This window comes from Lampetra planeri, chromosome 58 (genome assembly GCF_965212315.1).
Source record: "Lampetra planeri chromosome 58, kcLamPlan1.2.h2, whole genome shotgun sequence".
NCBI classification, from domain to species: Eukaryota; Metazoa; Chordata; class Hyperoartia; order Petromyzontiformes; family Petromyzontidae; genus Lampetra; species Lampetra planeri.
Window position 1 is genome coordinate 1963058 of NC_136164.1, and position 26072 is coordinate 1989129.

Consider the following 26072-nt stretch of genomic DNA (forward strand, 5'->3'; position numbering starts at 1 on the left):
TCACAGTATAAGAGCCCAGAGCGTAACCCCTCCACAGGCCGTGGCGGAGTAGCGCAGTTGGTAGTGCTCTCGCTTCCCATGCCAAAGGTCGCGGGATCGATCCCCGCGTCCTCCACAGGCGAATATATTTTTAAATCCTTTATAATAAGTTCGCTGCCACGCATATAAAGGATTTATAGTGAAAAACTTTTTTTTTACGGGTTATACTTATTAAATCCTTTATATTAAGTCCACTTGCTTGCTTGCTTGCGCGCTTACGACCGTGCAAATCTTTCGGTCATTTTTTATCCCACTTCCCGTGATCCAATCGAGCTGACATTTTGCACACAGACTCGTTGTGCGTGACAATTCATTTTCGTGAAAAAAAAATTCCCAAATTTTACACTTTTTAGGAAAAAATAAATTATATTTAATTACCAATTGCTTAATGGTGGCAGGCAATCATCTGACCCATAGGTGGCAGCCATCTCAAGCCAGAGGACGAGAAGACTCTAGCCGCCACGCATATAAAGGATTTATAGTGAAAAACTTTGTTTTTACGGGTTAATTTTTTAACCGCGAGATTCCTGTACATTACGCATCATAAAGAGGGCCTGTAACAGGTTCTCCAACTGCACTACTCGCGATGATGCTGCCACGGAAGAACACACACGCCGTCTTGTCGCCGTCCGTCGTGTCTCCGTCTTTGACTCCATCTCGACTCCCACGCAACCCAGAGTGGGTCTCAGGCCACGCGGTGTTCCCAGCCTTTAGTGAGAAGGCGGTGAGGTTCAGCCACCCGCGAATTCTCTCATGACAAATACATGTTTTTTTATTCTAAACGTTTACTGTACATGTTATATCTATACTCTTTGGTTTTTTCGGTAAAGTCACGTAGGTATAAAATAAAACAAATCACGACGTTTCAGGCGCAACACAAGCGTCCATCATCAGGTGGGAAATTATACCTATGTAATGCGAGTAAGGACAGGGTGGGCGCTGCCTCCGCACCACTCACACGGACCGGTGTATTGGAGAGGTGGAGCCTGGTCGTCGGGGTGAGTGGGGGCGGAGACAGGGGCAGTAAGAGAAGGTGGAGTTGGGTCACGTGAGAGAGGAGATATAAGGAGAGAGCCGGAGGAGGAGGGGAGGAGAAGAGAGTGAACCACGGAGGGAGCCACGCTGGCGGTGGAGGGAGAAGTGGCGCTATTGCCACGTGGTCGGGGCCGATAGGCGCACTGGGGTCCAGCGTGCGCGGGCAGCGGAGCGTGCAGGAACGCACGGAGATAGAGAGAGGCAGCAGCGTGTGCGGGATACCCGAAGGGCGGTGTGGCCCGGGCGGGTGAGGAGAGAGCACACGGAGGGGCCGGAGGAGACGGCGTGGCGAGAGCCACACGGAGCGTGCGCGGGGCGCACGGCGACGGAGAGAGAGAGCCACACGGAGCGTGCACGGGGCGCACGGCGACGAAGAGAGAGAGCCACACGGAGCGTGCGCGGGGCGCACAGCGAGGGTCAGAGCGAGGACCAGCGGGTGCGAGGAAAGAACCCAATCAAGAACCAACGGAGAGCGACATCTTATGAACTAGTCCTTTATTACACCTACATGACTTTACCGAAAAAAACCAAAGCGTATGGATTCCTGCAGTCACGAAAGCTTCAAATCAAGGTTATATTTATCACTATAGAAAATTTTAATCACGTTTGACATTACATATACTTCCTGTTAAATGTTTTAGTTAATATAGGGTAACATTAAACACATGGAGGTGTCATTACGAACCGTGAACTAAATCCTCGTTTATTCGGTAATGCATTTAAGTTTGCAGATGTCGGTTGTTGCTATTTTTAAATCCTTTATATTAAGTTCACTTGCTTGCATGCTTGCGTGCTTGCGTGCTTGCTTGCTTGCTTACGACTGTGCAAATCTTTCGGTCGTTTTTTAACCCACTTCCCGTGATCCAATCGAGCTGACATTTTGCACACAGACTCGTTGTGCGTGACAATCAATTTTCGTGACATTTTTTTCAAAAATTTTACACTGTTTAGGGAAAAAAAACAATTTAATTACCAATTGCTTAATGGTGGCAGACAATCATCTGACCCATAGGTGGCAGCCATCTCAAGCCAGAGGACGAGAGGACTCTAGCCGCCCGTTTCATGATGACGCAAATGTTGACTAACCACATGGCATGAAATCCCTGCCCCCACGCTGTACAGTGGAGACTATTTCTAGAGCAGTTAAATTGAAGCCGCCAGGTTCTTGAAAGTGGTAAAACGGGTCAACGCTAGTGCCCTCGGGAATATACGGGGCATGTCAAGAGGTGATCTTACATATAAAGGATTTATAGTGAAAAACTTTGTTTTTACGGGTTAATTTTTTAAGAAGGTAACCCCCTCGATGGGCACGCGTTTGGTGTGTAATGCGAGCGTAAATGGGGTTTCTGCTGGGCTCTGGCCCAATCACACAGCCCGGTCTGAGGGGCTTGTGGGAGGGGCCGCCGTTCACCTCGGCTCCAATGGGAAGCGAGGTGAATGGGGGCGGAGCCAGCTGGGCAGTACCGGAAGGCCGGATCTGACGATCCGGAAGGGGAGGAGTCAGGGTCACGTGGGGGGAGAGGATATAAGTGGGAGCCCGGAAGAGATCGAGGTCAGTTGGGGAAGTTTAGAGGCTGAGCCACGTTGGGTGGTGGGAGGAGATCCGCGCCATCGGCCACATGGCCGAAGGACCTTCAGCACGCCACATCTATGCCTCTATATAAGTGTAATAACAGCCATAGAGGGTTCACGTGGGGATTGGCTTGCCGGTCCTGCTTGTAGCCAATAAGGGTTGAGATAGGGAGCATGGCCCCGGCGTGATCACGGCATGTCATCAGGAGTGATTGGCCTAGCCATTCGGGGCCCCAGCTAATGGGGAGCCGGATGAGAGGCGTGGTCCCGGGATTGACAGGGAACCATCGAGAATGGTCAAGGCTATCCATGAACGATTGGCTGGGGGGACCACGTGACGAAGGGATTAAGAGAGAGTGAGAGAGAACGATCGAGAGCAGACTGGGAAACGAGAAGAGCAGGGTCACGCGTGTACGGGGGGCTCTGGGTGCCACGTGCGCGGTGGGGACTTAGTGTGAAGTCTGTCCTCTCTCCGTTGTCTGCCAGCAACGGAGAGTGAGTGAGTAAAGTGTATTGTGGAAGTGGAAATAAAATGACTGATTCCGAAGCCGTCTCAAGAAGGATTATTACATAAGGAAAGAAACAGTTTAACTTCTCCACAAATCTGTCACCTGATGAAGCTAGTTGTAATTACTGGCGAAACGTCATACTCAGATTGTATGTGGCTTGGCTCTCCAACACACCGGTGTGCTGTACAAGTGACAAATTGGCCACGTTCTGTTTACGTGACAAACCTTACTAGTTGGCTGTGTCGGGTGGTGGCGGGTTTTAACGACACATTTATATATTTACACGATCTAACCCAAAAAATATATATTATGGATGATATTGGTCACGAAAGCCTACGTGTTAAACTGATAATTATGCAATGAAAGTTTCTACTTATGACACACACACGGCAACTTTTAATGCTCATCAAATTGCACAAGCATCTTATTTTCATTTACAAGAGTACTGTCTGTAGATCTGTTTTCTATTTGTCTGACCCGCTGTTATTTACCATTAGACAATGCAAAAACATGTGTGATGCCACGTCTGATTGTTGATTAATAGTTCCAGGATTTCGCACGCAATTTGGACCAAAACCATTTAATAAAGCTCCCCCAAAGTTTTTGAAGCACCCAGTTTCGCATATTGGCATCTCCATTCTGCCATCTCTGCCATCATTTAATAATCTGTAATTGTAGAATATGTTGATGTCTGCTGGACAAATGAAAATGAGATTCGTAGCCTAATGGCTTTACTGTTCTTATAAACACTGACTCATTACTTTTGCAAACTACGTACAAGTGTATTCTTGGTTCTTTCGGTAAGGTCACGTAAATAGAAAAAAATTATAATAAAATTTAATTGAAAATAATAAAAGCAGCTGCGCTTGGCCCGCGACTGGAAAATGCTAGCTGACATTGGCCGGCAACTTGTGTTTCCTCCAGAGATCGCAACCACCACCCTAAGACCTGACATGGTGCCCTGGTCCCGTTCGCTCAAGAAGGTCTTCATCATTGAGCTCACAGTACCCTGGGAGGACTCAGTAGATGAGGCTTATGAGCGAAAACATCTGCGCTATGCCGATCTAGCTGCCGAAGCACGGCATCATGGCTGGAACACAGAAGTCCGACCAGTGGAGGTGGGCTGCAGAGGTTTTGTGGCAACATCTACAACCAGACTGCTTAGAGACCTGGGAATTAAGGGCCAGAGCCAGCGTTCGGCAATCAAAGCTGTATCGGAGGCGGCAGAAGGCAGCAGTCAGTGGCTCTGGATGAAGAGGAAAGACCCCAGCTGGGCCCCAAAGTGAGAGGGCCAGGAGGTATGCAGTCAACAATGCTTGACTCAGGGAGGAGGACGCCCCTGCCATGCATAGTCCCATGGGATGTTGGCTACCAACAGCAAGGCAACTCCTATGACTAATTGGGAATGGGACGCAAGCGTAGGATTGATCACCCTGTCGCTGGCCGCCTTTGGGGAGGGTGTATAGTATGAAAGGCCGAAACACCCTAGGAACCAAAGGGTCACTACTGACGATGTGCTCCCCAAATTTCACCAGGCTCACTGTTCATGAACTCTTGGAAGTGCTTGCACAAAGGATAGTAACATCTCATCCTGTGTTATTTGGAATCTGAATATCTGGACTTGTCCAGTGATTGCTGAGAAAGATCAGCTGACAACAGGGGAAAGTCCTTGTGGCGGCACGGAGAGACGGCTGACAGGAGGGAATAGACCCCACTGGGACAGTCATGGGTTAGCTTCCCATTTCTGTAGTTTCCCATGCTTCGCAGTATGTTGGAAACACCCGATTTAGCTACAGAAAGTCAACATACGAGAATACCCCTAGAGTCTGCGAGAGCGGGGGCGGAAGATGACTCATCGACTGACAACATGGTAACGACTGGACCGGAAACGACTACGAGTAATGAGAGCACAGCACAAGAGAACACCACAGCAACTGTCACAAGTTCCGCTGCAACAGCAGGCCACAAACAGATGCAGGTATGTGTCTGTGGTTGGAGGAAAGTTACATCACACCATGGGTTGAGGATCCACCAGGGGAAGAAGGGGTGTTTGGGTAAAGAGAGACAGAGGCCTCGCATTGATTACTTTCTGCGAAAGCGATCAAATCAGTCGAATGAAGCACAGCAACTGGACGCAAACCATAGTTTGCAGTGCATCAGTACCACTGTCATGGAGGACGTAAACTCAAGCACCGAAGTAACAACTGAGGTGGAACCAACAACAGGAGTGGAACTCACCCAGCCTCCGAGACCTGCAATCGAGAGGAGACTACCAGGGCACAGACCGTATGTGAAGTGGCCTGGCGCCAGTGACAAGAAGTTGTGGGAAACAGTGAATACTGACCTCACCTTGACCCTCGAGAAACTTCGAGGCACAGTGGAGAAGAAGTTGGAGAGGATGGGGGACATCATCTATGAGTACGGGGCAGAAAGCTTTGGAGTGCAAGAGGCAAAAGGCGGGAGAAAGGTTCCAACCCCACCAGTTTCCAGGAGGCAACAAGAAATCAAGCGCCTCGTTCAAGAAAGGAGACAGCTTAAGAAACAGTGGAAGAAAGCCTCGGAAGTGGAAAAGGAGGGCATAGAGGCACTTCAGGCTGACATCAAAACCCGGTTGGCATCCCTCCGTAGAGCAGAGAACCTACGGAAGCGCAGAAGGAAGAAAGAACAAACTAGAACTCGATTCTATAAAGATCCCTTCAAGTTCCTTAAAAGTCTCTTCACGAAAGAAAAAAGTGGAGTTCTAAAAACAACAAAGAAAGACCTAGAAGAGCACCTGAGAACAACAAACTTTGACTCAAAGCGACATGAACATCTGGCCATCCCATCAGATATCCCACCCATTGAACCCCCGGAACATCATATTGAGACCAGCCCTCCGACATGGAAAGAGGTGGAAAACACAGTTCGAAGGGCAAGAACAGCATCAGCCCCGGGGCCAAATGGAGTCCCGTACAAAGTGTATAAGAACGCACCAGACATCCTGAGGTTCCTCTGGAGGCTTATGAGAACAGCTTGGCAAAAGAAGATAATACCCAAAGTGTGGCGTAGGGCAGGCGGGGTCCTGATCCCTAAGGAGAAGGATGCAGTGAACATCAACCAATTCTGCCCAATCTCCTTACTGAATGTCGAGGGTAAAATCTTCTTTAGGATCATTGCCCAGAGGATGGCCGAGTACCTGCAAAGGAATGCCTACGTCGATACATCTGTACAGAAGGCAGGAATATCAGGGTTCTCTGGCTGCTTGGAGCATTCCAGCATGATCTGGCACCAGATCCAAATGGCCAAGGTGGAGAAAAGGGACCTCCATGTAGTCTTCCTCGACCTCGCCAATGCATTTGGCTCTGTGCCCCATGAACTCCTGTGGTCTGCCTTCAGATTTTTCCACATACCGGACACCATCACAACCCTGGTGAAGTCGTACTTTCAGGATCTGCAGTTCTGCTTCACCACCTCAGAGTTCACCACCTCATGGCAATGCCTGAATGTAGGTATAATGGCGGGATGTACCATTTCTCCATTGGCATTCATAATGGCAATGGAGGTTATCATCAGATCCTCAAAATGGGTTGCTGGTGGACAGCGAGTCGACTCTGGTTTTCGCCTCCCTCCACTCAGAGCCTACATGGACGACATTACAACATTGACCACCACTGTCCCATGCACCAGGAGACTGCTCAGAAAACTCGAGGAGAACATCAGCTGGGCCCGTATGAAGATTAAACCATCCAAGTCACGCAGCATCTCGATTGTGAAGGGAGTACTCTGTGACCTGAAATTCTTCATCGGAGATGACCAAATCCCAACAGTGTCTGAGCAGCCGGTAAAAAGCCTTGGAAGGTGGTATGATGCAAGCCTGAAGGACAAAGACCAGGTGCAACAGCTGCGCAAAGACATCAGTAGTAGCCTACAGTCCATCGACAACACCCAGCTACCTGGAAAGTTAAAGGCCTGGTGTCTGCAGTTTGGTCTCCTACCCCGGGTGTTGTGGCCCCTAGCAGTGTATGAGGTTCCAATCTCAACAGTGGAGAAGATGGAAAGAGGAGCCACGAGCTACTTAAAGAAGTGGCTCAGAGTTCCACGATGCCTTACCACCATAGGCCTCTATGGAGATGGTGTCCTCAAGCTGCCCCTCACCAGTCTAACCGAGGAATTCAAGTGTGCAAAAACCAGGCTCCAGATGACACTGAATGAATCTCGAGACCCAGTGGTGAGCAACAACGCGCCGACCTTGGCAACTGGGCGCAAATGGAGGCCAGGAAAAGCAGTCCAGGAGGCAACAGCAGCCCTCAGACATGCTGACATTGTGGGTCATGTTCAGCAAGGGAGAGGAGGCCTTGGGCTAACTAGCCGTGCTGCTTGGAGTAAGGCCACTGCACCAGAGCGGCGGAAGATGGTAGTGCAGGAAGTACGCCATCAGGAGGAGGCTGCAAGGTGGGCCAAGGCAGTCTCTCTTGCCAAACAAGGACAGTGGACTCGATGGGACAGTGTGGAGAAGAGGAAGATCAGCTGGAAGGATCTGTGGGCCATGGAAGCGAGGCGGTTGAGCTTTTCCATCAAAGCAACATATGACATCCTTCCAACACCAGTTAATCTTCACCAATGGTATGGTGAAGATCCGGACTGTGCCCTCTGTTCCATGCCAGCCAACCTCAGGCACATTCTCACAGGGTGTAAAACAAGCCTCACCCAAGGACGCTACACTTGGCGTCACAACCAAGTCCTTAAAAACCTTGCGTCCGCCCTGGAGGACAAGCGAGCTGCCACCAACTCCCTACCACCCCCAGCAGCATCACACCCCTTACGGACGACCTTTGTCCGCGAAGGGGCTAAACCACCGAAGAGCGGCTCTACACCAATAGAGCGAGACCAGCTGCGCTTGGCCCGCGACTGGAAAATGCTAGCTGACATTGGCCGGCAACTTGTGTTTCCTCCAGAGATCGCAACCACCACCCTAAGACCTGACATGGTGCTCTGGTCCCGTTCGCTCAAGAAGGTCTTCATCATTGAGCTCACAGTACCCTGGGAGGACTCAGTAGATGAGGCTTATGAGCGAAAACATCTGCGCTATGCCGATCTAGCTGCCGAAGCACGGCATCATGGCTGGAACACAGAAGTCCGACCAGTGGAGGTGGGCTGCAGAGGTTTTGTGGCAACATCTACAACCAGACTGCTTAGAGACCTGGGAATTAAGGGCCAGAGCCAGCGTTCGGCAATCAAAGCTGTATCGGAGGCGGCAGAAGGCAGCAGTCAGTGGCTCTGGATGAAGAGGAAAGACCCCAGCTGGGCCCCAAAGTGAGAGGGCCAGGAGGTATGCAGTCAACAATGCTTGACTCAGGGAGGAGGACGCCCCTGCCATGCATAGTCCCATGGGATGTTGGCTACCAACAGCAAGGCAACTCCTATGACTAATTGGGAATGGGACGCAAGCGTAGGATTGATCACCCTGTCGCTGGCCGCCTTTGGGGAGGGTGTATAGTATGAAAGGCCGAAACACCCTAGGAACCAAAGGGTCACTACTGACGATGCGCTCCCCAAATTTCACCAGGCTCACTGTTCATGAACTCTTGGAAGTGCTTGCACAAAGGATAGTAACATCTCATCCTGTGTTCTTTGGAATCGCAAGATGTAATGAGTCGGCCTCGCACTGGGAGTGAGTGTGTGCCCGCGTACGCATGCGTGAAAGGGAGTGTGTGGGGAGCAGTAGTGTAAGCGGAATTGCTCTTCCTCCAGTGAAGGAACGCAGACAACAGTGGTCTATTCTAGATTAGAAGTTTTTGTGACTGCAAGGATCTGCAAGGATCCATTTAATTTTTTACCTACGTGACTTTACCGAAAGAACCAAAGAGTAACAGTGGTCTACTATATGGTCCATAGTTTGGATTGCATTGCCGCAATCACAACTACTGTAGCTGATCCTTAATTCTCTATGAATGGAAACGCGTGCTTAATCTTGATGTTGATGTTCTGATACGGTTGATGTTTACACACCGGTGTCTTCAAGGGGGGAATGTCAACACCAGGAGGTGCGATGTTTCGGTCTCAAAATGAGTGGTTGAGAGATGCATTCCAGGATACACTCTTGGCGAGACGCTGTTATGCATGTGTAAAGGAGAGCCGACACAAGATTGTAGGGGTTTCGTCTTTTAATCCTTTTCTCCCATCCACACCTGTCCCCAGCCGTCCCAATCTCGCTCCCCCCAAAGGCCCCCTCTTCCCGCCCGTTCTCCCCTTATATCTCCTCGATCGCCCCTCCCACTAACCCTCCTATTGGTGGGAATCCTTCCCCTGACACCCCTACATCACCCCCCCCCCCCCCCCCCCCGGAGAAAAAAAAACCGTCCTCGGTTCTGCCTCCCCCATGGACCATTTAAGTCTCCTCATGCCTCCCACCACTGACAGTGACGACAGCCCTTAACCCCCCCCCCCCCCCCACAACCATACAATGCAATATTACACAACAAAATCAATTGTGCAGCCTGCCCAGGTCTCCAGCCAGCGTCCCGTAAATACAGCCCGGGCATCCACAGGCAGCAGATGACCGTGGCGGCCCCCTCCTTCAAAGGCCCTCTCGTCGCGGTCCCTGGTTCAGTGGTGCCGGTGTCGCCTTGCCTGGCGCCGCTGTCTCTCCGGCCCCCACTCGTGCCGCCGCTCCGTCAGGCCTCACATGGGGTGCTGTAGGTGACAAGGGAACACAGGGCACCGAACCCCCTGCCGGTCGGCGCGTGGTGGTCGGCGACCTTGGCCTGGGTAGGGATGATGATGATGTTGGCAGTGATGTTGGTGGTGATGTTGGTGAAGATGACGGTGGAGAGATTTATGGCTTAAGGCGGGTGGGGTGTACAAACCATCGTCCCTTACCCAGTTGGACCTGGACACACTGCGGTCGGAGTGCTTTAATGACCTCGACCGGCCCTTTCCAGGGTCGGTGCAGCTTTGGTGAGAGGCCAACCGGCACCTGAGGAACAGTGTAGCCATGCCTGTTCCCCGACTTTAAAGGGCTTGGCTGTCACTGTCCTCTCCCGTATACGTACATTACTCTCTTGGCTCGTGGCCGATGCGGCCTCGGCTGCTTGGCGGGCCTCTCTCAAATAAATGAGGGAGGTCTTTAGTGCCTTCGGCCATGCGTCAGCTCTTGCAGGGATGTCCGTCAGCTGCACCTCAATAGGCGGAACGGGATCCCGTCCGTACATCAGGAAAAACGGCGAGAACCCCATTGCCGCGTGCGGAGCCACCCTGTACGCCGCTAAGACCGATGGAATGTGGAGGTCCCAGTCGGAATGGTTTTCGTCCACCACTTGGGACAGCATGGCCGCACGGCGAGAACCCCGTTGCCGCGTGCGGGGCCACCCTGTACGCCGCTAAGACCGATGGAATGTGGAGGTCCCAGTCGGAATGGTTTTCGTCCACCACTTGGGACAGCATGGCCGCTATGGTGCGGTTAAGCCGCTCTACCATCCCATCGGTCTGGGGATGATACGGAGATGTTCGGACCTTTTTAGTGCCCAGGATAGAGCAGACGTCCTTCAATAGCCATGAGGAGAAATTCCTGCCCTGATCCGTGAGCAACCGCTCCGGTGCCCCCTTATCAATGACATAGCCTCCCACGAAGGCATCGGCGATGGTCTGTGCCGTTTGGTCCGGGTGGGCCCACGCCATCGGCCACCTCATGCAGTACTCGACTCCGACCAACAGGTATTTATTTCCCCGTGGCGTGACCGGCAGTGGTCCCAGGATGTCCAACGCAACCAATTCGTTGACCCTGGCCACCGTGATGGGCTGTAGTTGCGCCCGGCTTACTCGAGGTAGCGGCTTTCGCCGCGCACATTCGATGCAGGTAGCGACCCATCGATGCACGTCAGCGGTCATACCTGGCCAAAAGTACCGACCCTGTAATGTGTACAGTGTCTTCCGCCCCGCCAGGTGCAGCAGCTGGCGGCCGTGTACGTCCATAATCAATTGTTGACGCAGCGACTCCGGAACTACCAGGCATCGCCGGCGCCCTGTCGGGTCCCATCGCATGAGGACGTCCTCCCATACGATGTACTCCTCCCCCCCTGCTTCTGCTGAGGCACGTAGCGTTCGCAGTGGGGCTTCTTCCAGCTGTAGCCATCTCCAATCGTCCAAGGTCAGCCCCAGGTCATGGTCGGTAAGCTGGGTGCCCTCCTCCGTGCGTACGGGAGCGATGACCGTCCCCTCCGGCCTCGCCTCCTTGCAGCGTGCCCGGCCTGTGGTGCATGCACAAGGGCCCTGGGGCGCCAGTCGGGACAATGCGTCTGCGTTGGCGTGTCTGGTCCCTTTGCGATGCACTACTTGGTACCTGTACCCTGCAGGCGCTCTATCCATCTGGCCAGCTGGCCCGAAGGCTGGTCGATGCAGAGCGAATACTGCAAGGTTGCGTGGTCAGTGCGGACCGTAAATTTGCGACCATACAGGTAGGGTCGGAATTGCTGCACAAAGTGAACGACTGCCAGGAATTCCCTACGTGTGACGCAGTAGCGCTGCTCCGCTGATGAAAGCACGTGACTACCGTAGGCGATAACCACCTCCTGACCCTGCTGGACTTGCGACAAAACACTGCCGATGCCCACATTGCTGGCGTCCGTGTCCAGGATAAAGGGAAGGCCAAAATCCGGAAAGGCCAATGGTGGTGCATCTGTCAGACGTGAGCGCAGCTGCTGGAATGCCTCTTCCTCCAGAGGGCCCCAATAAAACCTCTGGTTCTTCGCCGTCAACACGTGCAAGGGCTTGGCAATGGTTGCGAAGTTGGGTACAAACCGGCAGTAGTAAGAAACGAAACCCACAAACCGGCGTACCTCTGGAACCGATGTGGGAACAGCCCAGGCCCTCACGTAGGCCGTCTTTTAAGGTCTGTAGCCACTCCAGACTCACTGACGACGTGGCCCAAGTAGCGTACTGACGACTGCATAAGGTGGCACTTTGACGGCTTGAGCTTCAAGTTCGCGTTCCGGAACCACAGGAATACCTGACGTAATCAGTCAATGTGTTCCTCGAATGACCTCCTGAAGACAATGACGTCATCCAGGTAGATGAGGCACGTTTCCCATTGAAGGCCTGCTAAGGCCAACTCCATTATGCGTTGGAACGTCGCCAGCGCAGTCTGGAGGCCCATAGGCAGGCAGTTGAACTCGAACAGGCCCTGTGGTGTCCGGAACGCTGTTTTAGGCCGGGAGTCCGCGTATAGTGGGACCTGCCAGAACCCGGACAATAAATCCAGCGTACTGAAAAATTTTGCTCCCGCCAGTGCATCCAATGAGTCGTCGATACGTGGTAGGGAAAATGTGTCGGCCAGCGTGACGGCATTGAGGCGTCGGAAGTCCACACAGAATCTCAGTGACCCGTCTGACTTCTTGACTAGGACCACCGGTGCCCCCCGGGGACTCGAGGATGGAGAAATTATGTCAGCCCGCAGCATCTCCTGCACCGCTTGTTGAATGTGCCCTTTTTCCATTGGGCTCATTCTATATGTGTTTTGGCGCAGGGGTGCGGCATCTCCCGTGTTGATGTGGTGCTGCGACAGATTTGTGCGCCCTAGGTCGAACGGTCCCCGGCTGAACACGTCCGAGAACTCATGCAATAACGAGTGCAGCTGGTGTTTCTGGTCGTGCGGCAATCCCGGCTCAGGCCCCGCCAGCTGGTCCATCCACGATTCGGCCCCTCTGTCCTCGGACTAGCTGATGCTGCCTACAAGCTCGGGCTCTGTCCCTGGGGCTCCTAGTGACAAGGGACTAACGTGGGCCAGAACTGTTCCCTCCTGCACCGTCGCTGTTCTATCGGAGGTGTTCAGCACCTGAATGAACAGATGCTGGTTCCTCTGTACAATAGTTTCGGCTCCCACCAGCGCATGGCGATCCATGGCAGCTGACGCCGGAGACACCAGGATGGGTGAGTCTGGTCGGGCTGTCACGAGGGGGGACCGATATCGCAGCGGAATTAGCATCTGGGCTGCCGGGGGAATGGAGACAGACTTACTGACCAGAGCCTGCACGTAGGGTACACCCCGGCTGGCCCCCTCCGCCTTTAGGAAATGGAGATACGTTCCCTGGACTTCCACCCGCCCATTGGCCAGATCGATTTTCATTGGCATCCGCCTCAGAAAGTCCGTCCCCAACAGGCAGGGTACGGGCAACGTTGCGGAGACAAGGATGGGTCCTGCTACCGAAAGCTGCCCAATCTGTCAATCAACCTGGCCCAGGAAGCCCATGCTGCCTCAATTTGCTGCAATGAACGTTGTCTTGATGGGGACTAAAGGTCGGATTTTATCCGGCAGCACCTCGTGCATGGTGCTCGAGATGATCGTGGCTGATGCCCCCGTATCCACCAAGATACGTGCCGACACTCCCGCGATTTCACCGACCAGGACCGAGGTTCCTGACATGGCCGCTACCACCCGCCTTGCCAGCTTCCTCCATTGTGTGGCTGAGTCCGGCCACTGACCAGGCGGCGTCTCGTTATCCTGTGGTGCATGGTGAGATGATGGGGGATGGATGTGAATGGACCGAAGATGGGGTTCCTCCCTTTGGAGTGCGTCGCAGCAGGGTGAACGCGCCCTTGTTACATAGTGTGGGCTTCCCCCTGGGTTGCGGGCTAGGCTCTCTATGTGGTGCAAATTGCCCACCCTTGGTGACGTAGGATGGGCCCCCCTTGTGGTGTGGGGGGGCACCCCCGGGGGCCCCCCCATTGTAGGGGGCGGTGGGGACTGGGGGGTAGGCCTTCCCGTGAGCCCCTCCCTTCTCCCCTCCCTTTCCTTTGTCACGGGGGCGTGGTCCCCCTGGTTCCGTCCCGCTCCGCCGCAAAGCGGTGGTGAGGCGGGCCGTGGAACTGCTCCAGGGCGCAATGTCAATTTTGTGTGTTGCCTCCAAGGGCCGTTGCCCCTGGCAACTCGCCGGCGTCGCAGGTAACTAGTAACGTCACTTCCGGTTGTGACGTCACGTCCGCCCGCGACACCACGCCCGCCCGCGAAACCACGCCCGCCCGTGATGTCACGCCCGCCCGCGACGTCACGTACGGCCGCGACGCCACTGCCGGCCGCCGACGTCACTCCCGGCCGCCACGTCACTCCCGGCCGCGACCTCACTTCCGCCCGCGACCTCACTTCCACCCGCGACCTCACTTCCGCCCGCGACCTCACTTCCGCCCGCGACCTCACTTCCGCCCGCAACGTCACGCCCGCCCGCGACGCCACGTCCGGTCGCGACATCCCTCCCGGCCTCGGCGCGATTCCCGGCGCGGTCCCCGGCCTCGGCGCGATCCCCGGCGCGGTCTCCGGCCCCGGCGCGATTCCCGGCGGGATCCACGGCCCCGGCGCAATTCCCGGCACGATCCGCGACACCACTTTTGGCCGCGACGTCACTTCCGGATGCAACGTCACGTCCGTTCGCGATGCCACTTCTGGTCGCGGCGCCACTTCTGGTCGCGACGCGATCACCGGCCCCGGCGCTATCCCCGGCGCAATCCCCTTCCCCCGACCAGGACAGTGGGGACCGGGGAACAACACCGACGGCGCCCACCCCGAGGAGACTCCCGGTGAGTTCGCGGCATCGGGGTTGTAATTGCTCGGCCCGACCGAGAGGCCGGGCGGGACGGCGTCACTCGCCTGGATCCTGTTGGCGTTCGGCCCCGGCGGGTTCCAGGTGGCGTTGGCGGCCTCTGGCTCCGTGTGGCACCCCCTCACCACATGCCCCTCTCGACCACAACGGTGGCAGACCCACGGGGCGTTCCGTCGGGGGTCTCGGCGCGATGTTGTAGAGGCGGCTGCCAGCGACGCGGCGGCTGGTCGCGCCCCTGGTCCCTCTGCTCTGCCAGTCCCCGTATCGCCGCGTACACCTCCCGCAGCGATGGCTTCGGTTCAGACATCGCGGGTCCGTTCCCAGCTGCCCCACAGGCAGCCTGTGGCGACGATGCAGGTTCAGCGGTTGGTGTCGCTGGACCCAGTAGCTCTGCGGCAACGGCTCGGCTGCTCCCCCCCGCCGCGCCAGCCACCCGGCCCACGGGTGGCGCCCGGCCCATGACCTGCTCGTGGGCTTGGATGGTCCGGGCAGCCCACAGCGAGGTGCGTTCCTCCGGCGTCACCACGGGCATTACAACGCCAGCGCTGTAAGCGTAGGCGATGAGGTGCTCGACCACGAGGTCCTCGAGCGCTTCTTCAGCCAGGCGAGGGAAAGCCCTCCTCGCCAACACGAGCAGCGCACCCCTGTAGGCTAAAGGGGATTCTCTAGCCCCTCGCTGACGGTCCTGGAACCGTTTAAAGGCTCCTTCCGCTGAGCAATAGATCTCCCCCAAAGCCTTGTAGGCTGCCTGTAGCGTGGTCTTGCTGTGGGAGGGAAGGGAGGTGTAAGAGGAGAGTGCCTCTTCGCCCAGAACGGATGGCAAAGCTCGTAGTGCCTCTTCGTCTGTCCACTCGAGAGCGTGGAAGGCAGCCTTGAATCGGCGGACAAACCCCTCCCAATCTTCTTCCTCGGCCACGAACTTGTCGACGGGCCCCAGCCGACGCGGCCGTCCTGCCACCTGCTCTCCATGTTGGGTGTTTAGCCCTGGGGGTCCCGGTGCTGGCGGGCCCCCCATAGGGAGCCTCTGCAGTAGCTCCTGGAGTGCCCTCTCCACGCGGGCCATGCGGTCCTCCATGGGGTCCTCCAGGCGATCCAGGCCCCCTGCTGCTGCTTCTGATAGCAGGCCCCCTTGTTGACCGGGATGGGAAGGATCCCCGGCCCTTCCTTCCTCTTCTCTTGGCTCTTTTCCGCGGAGATTCTTCTTCGTAGCCATTGTAGATCCCACCGCTGCCACCAGATGTAAAGGAGAGCCGACACAAGATTGCAGGGGTTTCGTCTTTTAATCCTTTTCTCCCATCCACACCTGTCCCCAGCCATCCCAATCTCGTTCCCCCCAAAGGCCCCCTCTTCCCGCCCGTTCTCCCCTTATATCTCCTCGATCACCCCTCCCACTAACCCTCCTATTGGTGGGAATCCTTCCCCTGACACCCCTACACATGCAATGATCGCGGGAAGGATGTTTCCGCAGCGTTCATATAGGCAGAAGCAATCCAGGGCACACACGGGCGTGAAGCCACACATTTGCAAAGATTACAGGAAGGTGTTTTCTCGGAGTGATGCTCTAAACAGCCATTCCAGGACATAGACTGCCGAGTGGAGATCTTAAATTGTTGATATCGTCTCACTGTGTACAGTTAACTCTTTATATATTAAGGGATGTAATATTTAATTCCGTCCACGAATTAGTTATCATGATTTCTGGGGTCACTATTATTCTTACAAATCAATTTGTTTTTGCGCTAAATGCAGACTCTATAGTTATATGAATCTAAGCGCCTTCCAAGAAGGCGCTACATACATCTACATAATATATTGGTGTAAACATAAACATGTTAATCAAAAAAGACATCGTAAACACAAAAAAAAACAATTATCTTTGTGAGGATATATGATAAAAATTGTATTGGTTTATTGTAGCATCCATAATATAGGTTCAATGGGTGTTGAATCCGTGGCAAAAAAGTGAGCAGCTGATAAGTCTGACACTGGGGCAGACAGCAGTGGCGTTTCAGAGAACACGTCTTAAATTCATTTAGCCAAACACATATGCAGCAAAATAAGGTGGTTCGAACATGTTGCCATAATCTCATCTGCTGGGTGAGTCGACCTTGATATGTATGTTGAACTTCTTTCACACTGTACATAGACAACCGTGCTAATCGGAGATGTGGGGAAGGACAACAAACTAAAGACAAAAATCATCTATGTTTAGTTTGTTGTCCTTCGTAGGTACATAACGACCCATAGTTACACACATAAATAGAGGCATAGTGGTTCATAGATATACGTATAGACCCATAGAGATACATAGATAATCAAAGAGACACATCGATACCGAGATACACGTACAGATCCGTAGAGGTGCATTAAAAATAAGATTGTGGCCATGCAAGTCCAAAACTATGGACCAAATGGTAAACCATTGTCATCTGCATTCCTTCAACAGAGGAGCAGCAAAACTTAACAAACTCTCTAATGAAGTCCTCTCGTCGTGACTATCAGACCTCGACATTGGCATCTCTAGCTCCTGGACATATTGCTGCCACCATACGCAGGAATAAAATCCAGCACCTGTCAGAGGCAGGAGCAAAGGTCAGTGCCAGGCTCGGCGCACGAATGTTGTGAAACTCCCTTCCCGTGGGCGTGCGAGGAGAATGCGATGCCCCCTAGCTCGCCAGAAGGCAGTACAAAACAGTTCAACCGCATACAATGTCCCTTCTCTACAGGGTTAGAGTGGTGTCCCACTCTCGCGTGCATGTGTATGTATGTGTGTATGTTGAACTTATGTCCCGTTCTATGTAGCCAACCGTGCTACTGGCAGGTGTTGACCGACGGTCGAGACTATGAACGGAGTGGCAGTCAAAGGAGGGAGCGCGGCCCGCGAGGACATTGAGCGCGGAGATGGAGCGATAACATCAGATGAGAGATGATAGCAGCTTGGGAGATGTAGATGGGGGTGGCGGTGGGGGGCTTTATCCGGCAGTTGATAGACCATGGGTTATCATAATGTTGTTAATGGTGATGATCGACAGCTGTTCAGAATGAGAATCTTTATTGAGTTATGAGAAATGTGGAGATCTATGACGCTTTTTTTACATTTACATTAAAGGTGTGTCAGCAAGGTACCCACGCACGCGTGAGCCTTGTTACACATATTCTGTGTGTGCGTGTATCCACACAGTGGCCCCACAATACCTGCACAGGTGACTCGCCTCTCCCGTCGGCCAATCCGGAGCGAGGAAGCGCGTGGGCGAGGTCGCCTTTAACGCGCATTTAGGGAGCCCTCCACTGCGCATAACCCCACGGACCGAGGTGCACAGACGGAGTCAAGGCAGCGTCTCTGCCAGGTGAGATATATTTAATTCCGCAGTTTCAATAGCAACTGAATGGGTTTTAAAAAAACAATAACAATAAAACAACAACAATAACTGCCGTTCGCCACTGAGTCGGGGTGACGTGGCGACGGCGCTTGTGCCAGGCTCGGCGCAATTAGAAAAGAGATGGGCTTAAGTAATGAAGGTTATTGGACTTGCCGATGATCGATACCAGGGGTGTAAAGATTGGCCTCTGTGGATGATGAGGCTAGTGAAGGACGCTACTGCATATTTGAGGCAGTCGCCCTCCATCAATAGGCAGGGCAGAGGAGCGACGCTCAAAGTGAGCGGAGCATCAGGCTCCTAAAACGCAGCGATTTGGCACGGTAGGGGCGAGGTTGGCGCGTCTCATTCAGTCAACTCATGACACCTGGGTCTGTTCCCTGACCTGCCAGCGAATCTTCGACACTTCATGTGGCCTCGAAGTGCACACAGTTTTAAAACAAACAACTATACCACCATTCAGCCATTACTTCACTTGTTCTTCTTACTGACGTTGTGGAGAAAGTGGAGACAAATAATATTCGAGATCTAGGCGTGTTCCATCCGAACCCAACATTTTCTTCGTTGCTATTTTGCTATAGCAGGAACCCAGATGGCAGGAACCGGGACCAAGCCGCCGTTGGAGTCAAAGGGGGTGGACGTGGAAGCCGTGATCGCTGGGACTCCCACGAGCTGCAAGGTGGCCGTGGAGATCTCAAACTTCTCCGGCCGCACGCTGCATGCGCCCGTGTGAGTCGTGGTGAAATGCGATCTCAGGCAGTCAACCCACGGCAACTGGATCTTTCCCGTGAACCTCTCATTACAAGCGGGCGTTTCGACCCCTTCACGTGGCTTTAAAATGCGCATCGCCTTAGCACAAGCGCCGTAGTGACATCACCGCCATGGCGGTGGTTGTTGTTATTCGTTGTCCCAACGGGCTGTCGGTGTCTGCTGCAGTGAATAGCAGATGTGGGAGGGGGAGGGGGGGTATGACAGAAACAAATATACGGAGACTATATATATTACATATACAATTTATATAGAAGAAAGCTTTGCCCAGTGTGGGACTATTGAACATGCGTTACCATATGAGGTATGTTTTCTTTAACGCGGGGGTGATGTTTCGGCGACACGTGGTTTGACGAGAGTGCTGCGTCCGTTTGAACGCGCGAATGAATCGACTGTGAGAACGATTAATTGACCGTGGTTTTGTGTGTGTCTTGTTGTGTACATCTGTGTGCGACAATGTAACGCACTCAACACGCGCAAACAGCACAACGCAAATTGTCCACCACATTGCTGCGTGCAACTAACCGTCTTGCTCGTTGAGGACCTGAGTCATACACGGACGCCTAGATGGCGAATCATCAACGTTTAAGTGACAGTGTTAGGAGAGAGCGTTGGGCATACAGTGCCAACGTGCAGGAAGAGGAATGGAGACGGAGGTTTTGTGTTGACATGACATTTTAAAATAAAGAGTGTACACACAAACAAGAACTGGAGAGCAACTCGGCATCCTGTAGTACAATAACAATGGCGGTCGTCTTTTATAATTAGTTAAACGAAGAGGCAGGGGGTGATAATTTCGGACCCAAGAACACGCAACCCTTGTTTTACTCACGAGGTTTATTTTTGTTGAACGCGGTTTTGCCCAACACGGAAGTTTTCAGGAACGCAACCTCCGCCCGTTTGGCGAGTTCCGACTGTACAGGTAGTCCTCTACTTACGATGGAGATGCGTTATGACGACCCCATCGTAAGTCGAAATATCGTAAGTCGAAGATGGCCTAGCCTACCCAGGAGTCTTAAAGAATGGTGATAATTTAGCAAAACAGAGCAATTTACAGTACCGTACTGTATAAACTATATACCGTATGTATTTATTAATTACAATACTGTATTTCACAGTAAAATGTAAAGTAAAAACAAGGTAAATTCTTAGCCTACCTATATGAACTGCAATTTAATAGAAAGTTTTTTTCAGAAAACAATCCTATCTGCTATGAAAAAAACTTTTAACATGCATTGAACGTATCATATCGTGGTAACCCTAAAATGAAATCGCTAAAGCTACGTATCATACATGCATTGAACACATCGTAACGTATCATATTATACTGTCCGCTAACACCGAGACAACTTAACTCCGCGCGAAATTTAAAATATTTTACAATTTTGTCGTTTCGCCATCGTAAGATCGAAATATCGTAAGTTGGACCATCGTAACTCGGGGACTATCTGTATACGGGCGTTGGTAAGTCGGGCCTTTGTAAGTTGAAGCCTGCCTTATATATAATGCAGGCACATTTAATGAATGAAGCACATTCTCCACAGATGGTACTTGGTAAGCGGCACAATGGAGTACAGCATCCCCAGCGAGATTTTCCCGCACGAGAAACGAGCGTGCGGATTCCGCAAGGCCAAGGCCGGCTTCTTTGGCTGCACCGGTATACTCATCTACCGCATCAAGGATTCCGACAAATGCCTGTGCCTGATGTTCAGCAACCCTTTCACAGTGGCCTACAGCAGGGAGTTCGCAATCTCCTTGCAGGACTGGGTGCCTCAGAACACGCCGGAAATGCTCTACGAGGAGATGATGAAACGAAATCAGAAGAACGAAGGAACGACGTTCGTGAAGTCCATGGCACGCGGGTCGGATTTGACGGCACAGTGCTCCTCGACCGCGCTCAAAGTCAAGGCTAAGATGCTCGACGACTGGGCCTCCATCGTGTGGCTGGAAGTGATGGATCTGCCTGTGCAGGCAGCGCAGTCTCCGAACGTTGCTCAGAATCCAAATTTTGTATTTAAAAATGGGGAATACAATGTGTAACTTTGTACGGCCAGAACAGGGTTGAGTTTTTAATTTCGACAGAAAGTCGGTCATTTGTGCGGGTGTGTACACATGTGCGCGCACGCACCAAACACACACTCGTGTAAGGAAGAAAAAGATCCCCTGTATAGCCTACAAATGTCGAGGCAAGAGCTGTTAACAATCAGATATTCAGGCAGAGTTTCCCAAACTTCACTCTACGCGATCAACCACGCTACGTCTTTCCGTATTTACCAATTTACTCCTCACTATTAACTCATTCCACGTCGCACTTGCCCGATGATTGTTAAACACGTCTCACGTGATGTGCTAAGCAATTATTGCTGTCTGCGTCACGTGGAGCACTTGTACACACACACACATGGAACACGTGTATACACACACGGAACACGTGTATATATACACGTGGAACACGTTTTTACACACACACACGCACACTGAGATATAAATTTGAATCACCTCGATTGGCGTGGTTCCTTGTCCATTGCGTGACCCTCACACTCAACCCGAACTTGTCCCCACACAAACTCTACACACACACCACACATTCTTGGCAAACTTAGAGCTCTTTAGGTCACAGCCATAGCTGCGATCCATCAAATAAAACTTGCAAAATTCACATACTGTATTCCATATATATTTTAATTAATGTACGTTTGTAGAACTTCTTTCACACCGTAGGTAGCCATCCATGCTAATCGGAGGTGCGGGGGAAGGACAATCTAAACAGAAAATGTAGTTCTAAAGAAATTAGTTTCCAATCTATATTTTGCCATTGATATGAAAACCGAAATAATCTTTCAATTTTGTAGCAAATTGTTCATGTCATTGATTGTTTTAAGTTTTCCTATTACAGTATTGAGAAATATGTTGTGAAATATGCTTGTTTTATTGGATATTATCTAGTGTAATACATACTCTTCGTTGGGTAACTTTGGTGAATAATTAATTAATAAAGGATACAATAATTATATTCCAATTAACATTTCCTTTGCTACCTGTTGAAATAAAATTAAGTTTGAGATAAGCCAATGTGTGTTTTGGTGTAGTTCGTGTTTTCTGATTGAGTCAAATAATTAGCAAAGTGCTTCATGTAGTCATCGTCTTCCCTCGCTTTAATTTTTTTTCCCGCGATTCTCTCTTCATCTGAAATTATTAAATTATTAAATTTGTCTTCTTATTAGCGTTACACAATACGTTTACCTTCGTCCTGTATTTGTTTCCATGGCAATTACACCGAATCTCACCTATCGCCGGAATTTCCATTGCGAATTTGACCATCCACGCCACAGGGACCGTCCATAAATTACGTCACGCGATTTTGGACGATTTTTGACCCCCCCCCCGCCACCTTCGTCTCACGGCGTCAGACACCCCCTCAAATATGACGTCACAAAGCTCTGCCCAACCCCCAAGAAAAATAACACATGCTTCAAATCGCTTTAAACTATTGTCATTGTAGTGCATATTTAATGTGGCGCTGCACTCTGATGTAGGAGAAAACATTTATTGAAAAGTCTATTTAATTAAGTAGAGCGTGTTGTCTATATTCATTTAAAGTTGCGCATTTTGATGTAACGTCACATTTCTCACCCCCCCCCCCCTAGTCACACATCGTCACAAATGTCTGACCAATCCCCCCCCCCCCCCCCGCTAAGTGCGTGACGTAATTTATGGACGGCCCCAAATTTATTGAGGTACAGTTCGCCAATCGCGCACCTGTGGCTCCACCATTCCCGATATTTAACCGCGAGATTCCTTTACAGTACGGATCATAAAGAGGGCCTGTAACTGGTTATCCAACTGCACTGCTCGCGATGATGCTGCCACGGAAGAACACACACGCCGTCTTGTCTCCGTCCGTCTTGTCTCTGTCTTTGACTCCATCTCGACTCCCACGCAACCCAGAGTGGGTCTCAGGCCACGCGGTGTTCCCAGCCTTTAGTGAGAAGGCGGTGAGGTTCAGCCAGCCGCGAATTCTCATAAAAAATACATGTTTTTTATTCTAAACGTTTACTGTACAGGTTATATGTATACTATTTGGTTTGTTTCGGTAAAGTCACGTAGGTATGAAATAAAATAAATCACGACGTTTCGGGCATAACACAAGCGTCCATCATCAGGTGGGAAATTATACCTCCATGACTTTACCGAAAAAAAAACAAAGCGTATGGATTCCTGCAGTCACGAAAGCTTCAAATCAAGGTTATATTTATCGCTATAGAAATTTTTAATCACGTTTGACATTACATATACTTCCTGTTAAATGTTTTAGTTAATGTAGGGTAACATTAAACACATGGAGGAGGTGGCATTACGAACCGTGAACCAAATCCTCGTTTATTCAGTAATGCATTTAAGTTTGCAGATGTCGGTTTTTGCCAATTGTTGCTATTTTTCAAGAACGTAACCCCCACGGATGAGCAGGCGCTTGGTGTATAGCAGATAAATCCGGTTTTACAGAGATGAGTTATGCAGAATGGGATAAACAAAAATTGTCAGTGCTCCGTCTGAAATCTGAAAATATTATTCTCTTCTCCTGTGCCAAACATCACCAAGACGCATTCTTCTGAACTCCAGCCTGTCATGAAGCTTCTATGAACAGCTCGTCGGTGGAGAAGTCCTTTGGCAAACGGTTTGCTTGGAGTGAAAACGGGTCTCTGAACCAGATTTATTTTGTTACATCTGTAGTGAGTTCCAGGGAGACTGACGACGGAGTCGAGGCACACTCTTTTATTAAACTCAAGGACAGTACAACACTTGAAGGGGTAACGGCCCCTTCACCCGTACTAGATGGGAAAACACCCCTAGCACTATTTCCCTGTCCTATTCCCAGTCCTCCTCTAATAGTCTATGGGAGGCTATCTGATCCGGCCCTGGCAAAGCACGGATCCCGGCACCCAGCTAACCCGGCCATGCTCTTACAAGAGCAGAGGTCCGGAAGCTCTTGGGGCCGCGTCACTGGCTTGCCCAGCTCGGCCCTGACAAGGGCAGCGAGACAGGGGAGTCCCAGGGCCTATTCTGCCGGTCTTCAGACTTCACTGGTAAGCTTCTTCCACTCTGGCCCCGAGCTCTCTGGCTCCCCGCCTTTTATAGGAATTCCCTCCGAGGGGCGGAGTTAAGGGGGATCACAGAGCCCCCATGGCCCCCCAGTGGTTAACGGATGCGGACGTGGATGTAGACACCCGTGTGTGGGCGCAGACACCCTTGTGTTTTCTGTCCGCCCTTCTCCCCGTAATAACCCCTACACATCTGTAATGAGCGGCTTCCGTATCGCGTCGTATAGAGGGTACTTCTTTTATTCTCACATAGGTATAACCCAGACCAACCTTGTCCGTCTTGCTCTGAGTACAACACTTAGATATTAATGTCTCTACTAGCTACACACAACCGATCACTCGGCGTGGTCCTACCGTCCTCACTCGGCTATGCCGAGTGGAAACTGCAAAAAGACTGACAGAGATAAGATATTGGCATTCAAAATGTATTGTTATAGAAGGATACTGCTGCATCTAAGTTCGCCCAAAGAGTAAGCAACATAGAAGTAAAAAAGGTTGCAAATATAAGAAGACAATCTGATAATGCAGGCAGTGATGAGAAGGAAAATGAAAGAACCGGAAAGAGAGGACTACCGAACAGAGAATGGTTTCACGACGACATAAGAGATTGGTGCTTGAAAGATGTGGCACTATTTGAGCATATTGGCACTTCAAGACAGAGAGGAAAGTGTTTACCAATGACACAATGTGCAGTGGACCCCTACGGGGCTACCTGCCCATGGATCGTGACGAAATAAACATCTCGTTAATGGTCCTCACACTCACTGTTGTTCAAGTGCCCAAATAGGTTGATGTTATTGAATGTTGTTCGAGTGCCCAAACACCGTAAGCCACCAAATGAACGCTGCCAGGAAAATGTTTGCAATGTGAAAGCAGTTACTTGAACGCCATCTATGTGTAGTGTCTTGAAAAATCACTCAGACAGACACGTTGTAACAAGTCACCTGCTTACACTTTATTAACCTATTCTTGCACCAGTTGTAGACACTCCTAAAACTATCTACACGGTCATTTAGATCAAACTTCTTCCACTCGTCTCTACGTTACACCTCACCTATCCTGCCCTCGGCAGCTCTGCTCCCAGCGACTCCTCACGCAGCTTAGTCGCACTCAGAGTCTTCACACACAGAGGCTTCGCACACAGCGCCTCGGCACGCAGCTTCTTCTCTACACAGAGACTTCGCACTCAGCGCCTCAGCACACAGCAGCTTCTCACACAGAGGCTTGCACACAGCGACTCTGCACACAGTTTAGCTGCACTCAGAGTCTTCACACACAGAGGCTTCGCACTCAGTGCCTCAGCAAACAGCAGCTTCTCACACAGAGGCTTCGCACTCAGCGACTCCGCACACAGCAGCTTCTCACACAGAGGCTTGCACACAGCGCTTCAGCACACAGCAGCTTCTCACATTCCACCGCTGCCCTCGCCTACGCTCCCCCAGACCCACTCACTCGTCTGCCCAGGCGGAGGGATCAACCATCACCCGCCTGGCGACTCGTGAGGGTTGAGGTCTGTTGACGGCAGAGGTGTGGACTCGAGTCATGTGACTTGGACTCGAGTCAGACTCGAGTCATGAATTTGATGACTTGCGACTCGACTTGGACTTGCATAACAATGACTTTGTCCCACCTATGAGATGTGGACTCGAGTCATGTGACTTGGACTCGAGTCAGACTCGAGTCATGAATTTGATGACTTGCGACTCGACTTGGACTTGCATAACAATGACTTTGTCCCACCTCTGGTTGACGGCGTGAGCGACAGCGGCGAAATGTCTTCACTCTTGTACCCAGCAACAACTAACCCCCCTACGCTCACGCACACGTCCTTATATCCTCCTGCCAATTATCCGAGAGCTCTCATGCGTCTTTTTAAGGCTAGCCAGGCTGGTACCTGTCAGCAAAGTAATCAACCCTTATCTCCCGTCTCCCTGGCAACACCTCCGGTGTCAGCGTGCACAACCGTCGACCCAGTTTGCACCCGCTTAGTCCCTTAATTAGGTAGCGGTTTAAATTTTGATTTAAAGCTTTCGTGACTGCAGGGATTGAAAAAAGTGGCGGTTTTTCCTAACGTCAACGTCCTTGGTGCTGACGTTAGGAAAAACC

At 51.6% G+C, this 26072-nt stretch overlaps 1 protein-coding gene across 2 annotated transcripts; it reads left to right on the forward strand.

The window, feature by feature from the left end:
* Positions 1-1135: 1135 nt before the first annotated feature.
* LOC144735982 (uncharacterized) lies at positions 1136-21939 on the forward strand. 2 transcript variants are annotated; one of them, XM_078618589.1, is made up of 4 exons: positions 1136-1645; positions 17904-18069; positions 18681-18828; positions 20412-21939. In XM_078618589.1, the coding sequence occupies exons 3-4, from the start codon at positions 18692-18694 to the stop codon at positions 20905-20907; spliced, it is 633 nt and encodes a 210-aa protein (XP_078474715.1). In that variant the 5' UTR covers positions 1136-1645; positions 17904-18069; positions 18681-18691; the 3' UTR covers positions 20908-21939. The 2 variants fall into 2 exon arrangements, with proteins under 2 accessions (XP_078474715.1, XP_078474716.1); XM_078618590.1 differs by having other exon boundaries at positions 18684-18828.
* The last annotated feature ends 4133 nt before the right edge of the window (positions 21940-26072 follow it).